We start from the raw sequence: 10,891 nt of genomic DNA, 5'->3' as shown, positions 1-10,891 counted from the left end.
GGGTTTGTTGTTTGCTGTATGTCTCCTGTATTTTTACCATTTTGTATTAAATATTTTTTTAGCGTATTATTCAAATTCCTCTTGATTTTTTAAAACTGCATTTTTTAGTTATCTTCTACGTGGTTATATCTTGTTACTGTTCAGTCACACAGTTGTGTCCGACTCTTTGTGACCCCATGAACTGCAGCACACCAGGCTTCCCTGTCCTTCACCATCTCCTGGATCTTGCTCAAACTCAGGTCCATCAAGTTAGTGATGCCGTCCAACCATCTCATCCTCTGTTGTTCCCTTCTCTTCCCGCCTTCAATCTTTCCCAGCATCAGGGTCTTTTCCAGTGAATCAGTTCTTCAAATCAGGTGGCCAAAGTATTGGAGTTTCAGCTTTAGCATGAGTCCTTCTAAGGAATATTCAAGACTGATTTCCTTTAGGATGGACTGGTTGCATCTCCTTGCAGTCCAAGGGACTCTCTAGAGTCTTCTCCAACACCATAGTTCAAAAGCATCAATTCTTCAGCGCTCAGCTTTCTTTATGGTCCAACTCACATCCATACATGACTACTGGAAAAACCATAGCTTTGACTATACAGCTGGATCTTAATTTATCACAATCTCCTTCAGATTAATAGTCAGCAAATAGTCAGAAATTTGCTGCAGTATATTTTCTTTTCCCAAACTTCCCTCCTTGTGCTATATTATGTGTTACAAACTCAGAAGCATGGTGTTTAAGTATTGCCTCATACAACCTTCTGTCTTTTAAAGGAAAGATGAGAAAAATTACCGTTTCTGGTATTTTTCCTTTTTTTCCATGGAATTGAGTTACTGTCTTAATTCCCTTGCAGCATTAAAGGAAGACTTCCTCTAGTATTTCTTGTAAGTAGTTTTGCTAGGAGTGAGTTTTCTGATTTTTTATCTGGAAATGTTTTTAACCCACTTTTGCATTTGAAGGATAATTTGGGGGTTTAAGCACATTGACTGTGCCCTTTACTGCCTCCTGCCCTCTGTTGCAGGCAAAAAGTCTGATGTTAATTGTATTGGTGGTCTCCTGTAGTGACGAGATGTTTTTCCTCTTGCTTTCAAATTTTTTCTGTCTTCAGGTTCATTTATCTTTTTTCCCTGCCGTTTTTAATCTGCTTCTGAGCGTCTGTAGTTGGAACTGTCATTGGTTATTGTACCTTTCAACCTCAGAATTTTGCTTGGTTCTTTTTTTATAATCTCTATTCTGCATTTTGGCTATTTCTAAAAGAACACTCTTGTGTGTATTTTGAAGCTCAGCTTTGTAGGGTTGCCCTGCATCTGCATAGCTGGCTCAGTGGTCAGCAACCGGGCAGTAGTGCTCACACGTTTCAGCCCAGGTTACTGTGCTCTGCTGATGGGTCTGTGTGAAGGCAGGGAGTGGATTCAGTGTTTAGACATTTTTTCAACTCTTTTGTTTTTGCTTTTTGCTAAGTCCTTTTAATTTCCTTTGCATGTACCTGCTGCATCAGAGTTGGCCAGGAGTGTGTGTGTGAATAGCTTGACCCCCTCTGGTCTTTGCCGTGCACGTGTAGCCTCTGATCACCCAGAAGTGTGCTTGTTCCAACCACAGTTGCAAACTCAGGCTAGTAGAGCCATCAGCCTCCCTGCTTATAGAGCACCAAGATCACTATTTTTATTAACAAAGCAGTTGGGTGTGGATATCACCTACCACTCCAAACTGAGAGAACCCTCCCATCCCCGAAACCATAGCAGTAGCAGTCTCCTGGTCTTCATGCTCTGTTTCGCCCTGGCAGAAGCTCCGCTGCAAGTGAGCTGGGGAAGTAAAGGGAATGGGAGCAGCCCCAGGCAAGGATGCCACAATCTTACAGTTTCTACTCAAAGTTCAGCAGTTTTTCAAACAAACATGCCTTGTATGTTTTGGGTTAGTTGCCAGAGTGACAAACTTGTTTTGTCTCAGTTTTTTTCTACATTATAGTTGCTTTTTTTGAGGAGAGAGTTTGCTGACTTCACTTAGCCACAGCTGGCAGTGCTACCCAGATCATCTGAGACATTATGATTTGAGTAATTGAATTCAAGAAGCTGGAACTTAAAAGAAGATAAAAATTCCTTGATTGGAAAAGGATTGCAGTCCTGTCCAAACTCTCCAAATAGCCCAGGGAGCTGGATCCCACATGCCACAACTAGGAGTTCACATGCCACAACAAAGATCAAAGATCCCACATGCCACATGCAACCAAGACCTGGAGCAACCAAATAAATAGTTTTTAAAAAGCCCATTGCAAACTTCTGATTCCATTGTTTCATTTTAAACAGCTATCAGTTGTAACTGGTGATGGGAACTGGCTAGGGAACAGGGTATATGCTGTGCTTTCTGTTTTCTGTGGTAGTTTTTCATGTTCTACTTTTTGCAAATGATCCATTTATTCATTGATGCTAGCTACTTTCCTTTAGTCTTTGGAGATTGAACTTGTCATTGGTCACCTAACAGTCACAACAGTTCAACGTCCATAGCGTGCATCTTAGACTATAGCAATGATCGTGCAAATTATTTAATGTTAAATCTTACCTTGTTAGGCAAAATGGGTGGGAACTGGAAAAATGAAAATCTCAGTCAGCGATAAGAATTTGTGTCATGAATTTGAAACAAAGGAATCCGTAGATCATTGAACTGAAGTCAATAATATGCTCACCTATGAAAGACCAGAACTCAGAATAATACAGCACTAGTTTGGTCGTGGGTGGGTGTGGGGGGGCTGTATGGTAAAGAAGGCGTGGACTTGTGGGGACCTGGAGACTTACTCTTGGTGGGGGTTGCATCTGAGTAGATACTTACATTTTCAACAGGTTTTTAATACTTCTATAATGTATGGTGTTTTCCATACCAAATAATACCATGGTTTGTTTTCACCACCTCACATTAATTGTACTAGTGGCCAGCTTTAGTTTCTGCCTGCAGACTTACACTCATCCTCCAGATAATTACAGTCTATTCTCTTTGCCTCAGAGGTGAGAAAACAGGCCTAGTGAAATTAGACTGCCCATGTAGTAAAAGCCAGGAGCAAAGTCAGTGGTCAGGGCTCCCAGCTCTGTCATGGTGCAATTCTACATCATCTAGTTGTTCCTGTTAGTCTTGTTTTCCCCAAAGAGATTTGTGATGTTCCTAAGGAACATACTACATCTTGGACATCACCTCTTGAACAGCTTAAAAGACCCAGGAGAGAACTGTAAAGTGCTCAGAAAATTCATGTCAAAGTGAATTAAAAAATAAACCGTATTTTCAAGGGGTGGCAGAGAATGAGATGATTAGATAGCATCACCGACTCAATGGACATGAATTTGAGCAAACTCCAGGAGATAGTAGAGGATACTGTACTCTTAGAGAGGATACTGTAGCTTGGTGTGCTACAGTCCATGGGCCCAGAGAGTCAAACTCAGCAACTGAACAACAAAGAGAAAGGGAAGTATAGAGGAAGCTCCACAGGCTGCTGGTTAGATGGTATTCCCAGCTAGGGCCGGGACTGGAGAGCATAGTAGAGTCCAGAACACACGGTTTATATTTGATCCATTTCCCAAAGGTTCACACCTGACAGAATGAAGAAACGGAGTTTTTTTTGAAGGTGCAGATTTTGATTTTATTTAAACTGATTATTAGTGTATAATAGTATAAGATACATTTCTTTAAAAGCCACCAACCCAAACCCATCACTGACGATTCAATTAGGAAAGGTGGGAAGCCCAGGCTGGTCTACATAACACATGTGCTCTCCAGTGCAATTTGTATTTCTCTCAGTTAAGGCCCTCTCCTCACACTAACATAGCTCCTGTCTCCAGTGACTTCCCTCCTATGCCTTGGCTGAACTGGCCTTCTCAGTTAACTGTGAAGGCAGAGAATCAAATTTACAGATTCTTTCTGGACATTTTGATCTTGCACCTTAAATCACATTACCTGTAAAGCTCAAACAGACTCGCGCTTCTTTTTATAAAAGTGAATTTGGGAAGAAAGGCTAGCTAACAGTAAGGGTTAGACTCCTCTGTGCCCATCAGTTGATGCTAGGGATGCTCCTGAAGACTGGAGTGGAGGCAAAGAAGGGGACTTGAATTTGCACGTTTTTCATGCAAATAACCCGACTTAGAGTCTTGGTTAAAATTTTTCCTAGTTCAGTGTCTTTAGGTGAGTCATTTATCCCCTGTAAGCTTCAGCTGACTCATGTCTCCATCATCTGTTGCCTTATTGAGGCAGACAGGCTCCCTCTGCCAGCAGGCTGAATGAGCTAAGCGACCTGAAAACTCCATAGGATGCATAGGGCAAGGTGATGTGAGCTAGAGAAGGAGGGGGAAAAAAAGGATTGAGTAGGATTAAAGAAAGAAAGGGTGGAAAGTAGAAAAGAAAGGGGCAGAATGGACAGATGGAGCCAACACATGGAGCCCAGGTGCCACTTCTGGGCTAGGATCAAGGCTGAGATGATGGGTGACATTGGTGGTTGAGTCCCCTTCACTTCACAGAGAGGAGAGCTGGCCTGGAGCCAGTCTTTGGGAAGGAAATCAATATTCAGACCTGACTACCCTGACTGCTACCATTTGTATGATTTTAAATCACAGGATCACTTTGAAAGCCTCTAAATCTTCAACTCATCTCTTTATAGGAGAGTCAGGCTGCTAAAGGGGCTCCCAGCCTGACCTTGGAGCAGGACATATCTTTACATTTCCTTAGGCCACAGAAAACTTGAACCAAGTGGTGTGGTCATACTCCTCACCAGGCTTCAGCAACACAGGCGGAAAGTGAGGCTGTGAAGAGGAAAACAATACAGGTTACACCTTGCCAACCCAGGTTGCACCCTTAACCACTCAGGATGGCTTCTGGACTGGTCTCCAGACCAGTTCTAATGTGAACCAGTTGCCAGGGTAAGAACCATTTATTATTGGTTTGCAATTAGATGAACTCGAACCAGGATAAAAATCAACCACATCACGAAACACACTTTGTCACAGCAAGACTTTCTTAATGAAAGAAGAGGGGTTGATTTACATTCTGGTGCAGGCTGCAAGTGTCTTATTATGGGCTTGAACTTTGAGGAGCATTACTCTAGGCAATAGCTGGAAAAGAAAGGAGGAAGCGAAAGGATGAAAAGATTTGGAGGATCATCTTAACAGTGTGGTTGTATAAAATGAGTAAATATTCATAAGGAGAAAGGTTAAACTGAATAAAGGCTTTGAAGGTACAAAATACAGTTTTTTTTTAACATATGAATGCCATGTTAGTAACATGGCTAAGAATTTCCTATGTTTATCTTGACTTGGAGAAGAGAACACACAGACTTTTGAATCATACAGATCTGATTTGAGTGTTGTGATCTCTGTCATCTGGTATGACCTCGGACATACCACCACTCTAACAAGCTGGCTTGTGGACTTACCTGATTGACTGCATCAGGCCAGCTCTGAGTCTCAAGGCAGAATCCGGAGTGCTTGGGGTAGGCTGCTCCACTCTTGCCCTTCAGCGTGCCATCCAGGAAGTTGCCCGTGTAAAACTGGACCCCAGGTTGGGTGGTGTACACTTCCAGTACCCGCCCGCTTCCAGCATGATGGACCCTAGAGATAAAGCCAGAGCACGTATACGGAGGTCCAGGGTGAAAAAGCAGACAGGGAGAAGCTGGGAAGCAGCTTTGAGATAGGAGTCAGACCCAGCCACACAGCCAGGCAGGATATGGAAGAGACAAAGATGAGAACAGCATGGTAGGAGATTCTCGCAGCCTCTCAGGGGAGGTGTAAGTAGGTGGTTTGCTTTCTTTTTTTAAGTAGGTGGTTTTGAGGATTCGCCGTAGCACCTTCCCACTCTGAGGTTGGCTTCCCTGGGGAAGGCAAAAGCGACTCACCCTAGTCAGATATGTTTGTGTGTGTCAGGGGAGCCAGGCTGGACAGAGGCAGTTTTAGGGCTCTGGGGGGAGACTGGAATAATTTCCCATAAGGAGTTGGAGCTCTCTGCTTGGTCTGACAAGACAACCAATTATGTCTTTTGAAAGAGAAGAGATGCTTTTCTAAGTTAAACTACCTGCCGCCCTGGGGCTAGAGCAGGCAGGGGGCTCCTTAGTCAGCTATCCCCCCAGAATAGGCTGCTAGACTGTTCCCTTTTTTTAAAAAAAGAAAAGCCTCTACAGAGGAGAGAGTACCTACTTGGTCTTATATTTGGGGTCAAAGGGATATACATAAGGCTAGGTCTCTCATAGCCTTACCAAGGTAAAACATCCCACAATGAGGTTCAGGGAAAGATGTTTAGAAAGAGAAAGGCCAGGGACTGAACAGCCAGAGAAGGCAGGAGTGGCGAGAGGTCTCCTCAGGTGGAGGCCGTCTGGAGAGGGATGTGAATAGGAGGCACAGAGGAGAGTGGGCAGGAGCTAGAGGAACACGCCTGGGGTTGGTGCTGGGGCTGTGAGGGAGAGAAGGCTTTTGAAGTTCTTTCTGTTGCTATTAGAGCTTCAGTCATTTTCTCTGCTTTATTTAAGGTCCGTCCGTTCTACAAACATATTGATTATGTGCTAGTGCCAAGCATGGTGTTAGGTGTCAAGGTAGAGGGAGGGATTCACAAGGATGAGATGATGTGAAGTACTCGGAATTTAGTGAGAAGGAGAGTGTGGACACAGATGCCTATCAGACAGGCTGGAGGTGGTGAGCGCTATAGGGGAAACGTAACCTCCAGCCTTCCATGCAAGGAAGCAGAGCATACATCATGAGTCAAGAAAGGACAAAGGACTCTGGAAGTTCAAGGAAAGCAGAGGTGACTTTAGTCAGGAGAAACTGGCACTTCTAGTGGGAAAAAAAAGGCCTGAGAGATGGGGCAGAGATGGGGAGAGAAGAGACAAAGAGACAGAATGCCAGGCAGGGATAAAGGCAGATGAAGGGTGGGGATGAAGTCACCCGTGGAACAGGAGCTTTGAAAAGACACTTGAGTTGTGGGAGACAGTCCCCTGCAGCATAGTAACTGGCATTAATAGGGCCAGAGGAAAAGCTCCTCGAATAGGAGTTGGGATCTCTTCCCAACAGAGGCAGCAAATGAAAAGTACCTACCGTGCACAGAAACGCTTTTCTTTAGATCCCTTCAGACAGAAATTGTGGTCAAAGCCATTCACGTGGAACTCCTGCAGGTGTTTTCCAAGCTCCACTGGCTTCCTCAGGTCAAATGCCGTTCCTTGCACTGAAGCAATTTCTCCTGGTGGGAAGAAGCAGAAAAAAAGAGTGATAAATGCCTGAATAAAATCTTTATACCCTGAAGACCCTACTGGTTCTACCCTCCCAGCCTTAATTTCAATTTGTAAAGGAGGTGGGAGTCAGATCTTAAGAAGAATAAATTATTAGATTTCCTTAATTGTAAGGTGTTACTGACTGCAAGACGATAAAATTCAGAATCATTCAAGTGTGGAAAAAAGTACAAAAATCAAGGAAGCACTTAATTTTCATTAAAGGATAAGGTGGATAAAGGCTGTCCTAACTGTTGAGTCAGTTACCTTGTTGACATTTCTTGCTTTAGTTCTGAGATACCCCAGGGCTCATATCTTCTGCTCTACTAAAACCACTAAGGAGAAGTCTGGGCTTCAAGGATAAAAAGAGGAATCAGAATTATCTTGTGGGTGAATTTTCTAGAGATCCAAGGGAAAGAGTGAAGTTCTCAATAGACAATCCTCTAGACAGGGTTTGCCAAAAGACTGTAACATGGATTTTACATTCTTCTGAATATTGTGCCATTTTGCTTTATTACTTTCATTCTTTCCCCAACTTCCAGGTCTGTTCTTTAGATGTTAGGCCAAGCCATCAAACAAGGTACACAAATATTTTGAAGTTAGCTCCATTAAGAAAGCTCAGGGAATGTGCGGGAAACTTCCCCCCATAGGCATGTTCCTGGAATGTGTCAAAGCCAAAGCAGTGGACTAGGTGTCATTCACTCAGTCACTCTTTTGATTGATCAACACTTATTCAACACCTACTGTATGCCAGGCACTCTAATGGGCAGAGATGCCACGTAGATGAGACATGGAACATATTTTTTAAGCTGCTTGCAGCCTGAAGGAGGAAATGGACATATAAGCAGTTCATAACCATAGTGTGTAGAGTGTTCCAGCAGAGGCACAGCTATAAGAAGGAAGACAGGCGGTGTGAATGGGTTGGCTTAGATGTGGCAGACTGGGGAGATTTCATGGATAAAAGTTTAGCAGTTGAGCTGAGACTTTAGGTGAGGTCATAGTAGGCTGAATGGGTGAAGAAGTTTGAAGAATAACTGATATGGAGAAAAACGGCTTAAGTACAAGGTGATTTGTGTGTGTTTATCATATCAGTAATAGCAGCAAAAGCAGTAGTAGTAATAGTAGTAGTAGTAGGGTAGAACCTGCCTCAGATAAGGAAAGAGATTAAGCCAAATTAGCTGAAATCACTTCTCTGGGCCTGGGGTTTTTCATCAGTGCAATGAATAAATTGGACTAAATCACTGACTTTCAACCCCTACCCCATTCCTGCAGAATTTATTGTTAATATTCAGAGGGGAGTTCAATAAACACACACAGATGTAAAATAAATATATAGTTGACCCTTGAAAAACATGGGTTTGAAATGTTTTTTGTTGACTTATATGTGGATTTTTTTCAGTAATATTACAGTACCACAATGTCCTTGACTGGTCGAATACTTGGATTTGGAAGGCCAACTGTTAAGTGATAGGTGGATTTTCGACTGCATGGAGGGTTAGTGCCCCTAACCTCTTCATTGTTCAAAGGTCAACTGTACACAACATAAAATACATACATATATATATATATATATATATATATATATAGGGACTTCCCTGGTGGTCCAGTGGTTAAGAATCCACCTGCCAATGCAAGGCCACAACTAGAGAAAGCCTGTGTGCAGCAACGAAGACCCAGCACAACCAAAAATAAGTAAATAAAAATTTACAAATACAAATATATATAAGCTAGAGTGAAGCCAGTACAGGCTCTGAGCAGCTCAGCTAGAAAACCCTGGGAACAGATAACAGCAGAGGTCTTTGCCGTCTTACCCTAGAAGTATGGCTCAGCAGTGAGAAGCCCCTGACCCTAGGCTCTTTCCCCAAATACAAGGAATCCTAGGTTCCTCTGCAGCAGGCCAAGCAATCTGGCCAATCTTTCTTGAGAGGGAAAGCGGAAAGGGATAGAGCCTTACACAATGATACAGTTTAGTCCTTTTAAAAGTTTTGTATTGTCCCAGAACTTTATAATATATTTTATAGGTAAGTACAGACTTTAGATGTCTAACATATTCTTTCAGGATGTGAGTCATTTTTCTTTTCATGTGGTCAGATGGAGATGTTTTAGGAACTTGGTTTCGTCTGTTTTTTGAGAGACATACCATGCAAAGTGGAGCTAGAATCTTAGAGGCTAAGAAAAATTAGGAACTTGTATCTTACCATTAAAAAAAATGAAATAGGTAAAAAGAGAACTGACTTTTAGCCATTTAAAGCATTTGGTTCCGCTTTTGTGAGTTCCTAAATACCAAGTAACAGGGATGTCCTGCCTTTGGGTGAAAAGAGGGTTTTCTTTTTTTAACTCAGAGCTTCTGCTCAGAAATGTATTCTTCCTGATGTGTGAGGAATAGGGTCTTTGAGTTCACACAGAGCTGCAAGGGGGCCTGGCGTCCAAAGCACCTGAGAGAGACAGGGAGGCCTGGCCAAGACCATTCCGGAGTCTCGGGTCCATGTTCAACCAAGAGAATCTTTCTCTTACCAGAGTCAGCTTTAGGAAAAGTTAAGCAGTATTCTTGAAAACAGCCTTTAAAAGCATTTATTTCCTTTGTCTTGGTTCTACTTTTCCAAAAAAAATTCTTGAGTAGGTAATATTTACACATGTAATCAGTTTAAAAGATGACAGATGTAAAAGGCACAAAGTAATACCCTGTAGTGCAAAGAAGTTCCCTATTTTCCGTTCCCCACAGACCCAGCTTCTTTCAACAGAAGCAACCACTGTCACTTGTTTCTCACGTACCTTCTAGAGATGCTACAAGAATACCCAAGCATCTAAGTGCATATCCATAAAACACAGCCTGTTTCCACCCCGAACTTTTCACTCAATTTATCTTGGAGGTTGTTGCTGAACGTACGTCCGTATTTCATTAGACAACTCCACTGCACTTGTAGTTTTCTCCATCTTTCTCTGATAATCGATTTAAAATTTCTTTTGGGGCTCACAATCACAAATTTATATATTTTCCTAGAAAATTATCCATTTCATCTATATTACTCTCATGTTGACTTGTGAAGAGTTGAGGAAAGAAATAATTTATGATCCTTTCGGTTCCATCCATCTGTCATTATTTGCCTCTGCTCATATCTAATTCTGTGGACTGAATAGGTTATCTACTGTTATATTTATTTTGGGGGTTATTTTCCCCCTCAGTGAAGTGGCTCTTGGATTTATGTACTACCTTTTCTGATTCTTTTCAAAATTATAATTTCTTTTATTTTTGTTAATTTTTCTTTTGCTCTCTTGGATTTATTTTTTAATTGTTTTCAAATATCTTGTATTAGATGCATAATTCATTTAATTTCACAAGTTTTAATTAACATATAAGTAGTGCTAAAATTTTCTATTACTTTAATTATAGCACATGTAGGCATTTTCATTATAGATAATTTTATATTATACTATTTATTTACTATATAGTCCTATATATTATGTATACATTTCCATTATACATAATTATTTTTCTGATATCCCTAGTTCTGGGGTTTGGCTTCCTTAAAAAAAAATTTTTTTTTTATTTCCTTTCTTTTTTTTCGCCACACCACTTGGCACATGGGATCTTAGTTACCTGACCAGGGATCTAACCCGCAGCTCTTGAATTTGAAGTGTGGAGAAGTCCCTTGACTTCTCTTTTGATCCAAGAATTATTAAGAG

At 41.7% G+C, this 10,891-nt stretch overlaps 1 protein-coding gene across 2 annotated transcripts in view; it reads right to left on the bottom strand.

Annotated features, from left to right (window-relative positions):
• Positions 1-3,580: 3,580 nt before the first annotated feature.
• GALM (galactose mutarotase) overlaps positions 3,581-10,891 on the bottom strand; it is a 54,829-nt gene continuing 47,518 nt past the window's right edge. For both annotated transcript variants that reach the window (XM_061432126.1, XM_061432127.1), the window contains 3 exons: positions 7,038-7,179; positions 5,390-5,564; positions 3,581-4,760 (listed from right to left, as the gene is read on the bottom strand). In XM_061432126.1, the coding sequence (XP_061288110.1) occupies positions 4,683-4,760; positions 5,390-5,564; positions 7,038-7,179 (395 nt within the window). In that variant the 3' untranslated portion in view covers positions 3,581-4,682. The remainder of the gene's footprint in view (positions 4,761-5,389; positions 5,565-7,037; positions 7,180-10,891) is intronic.

The sequence above is a fragment of the Bos javanicus genome, chromosome 11 (genome assembly GCF_032452875.1).
Source record: "Bos javanicus breed banteng chromosome 11, ARS-OSU_banteng_1.0, whole genome shotgun sequence".
Lineage (NCBI taxonomy): Eukaryota > Metazoa > Chordata > Mammalia > Artiodactyla > Bovidae > Bos > Bos javanicus.
Note: the sequence above shows the minus strand (reverse complement) of the source record. Positions and strands in the feature narration are given on the sequence as shown.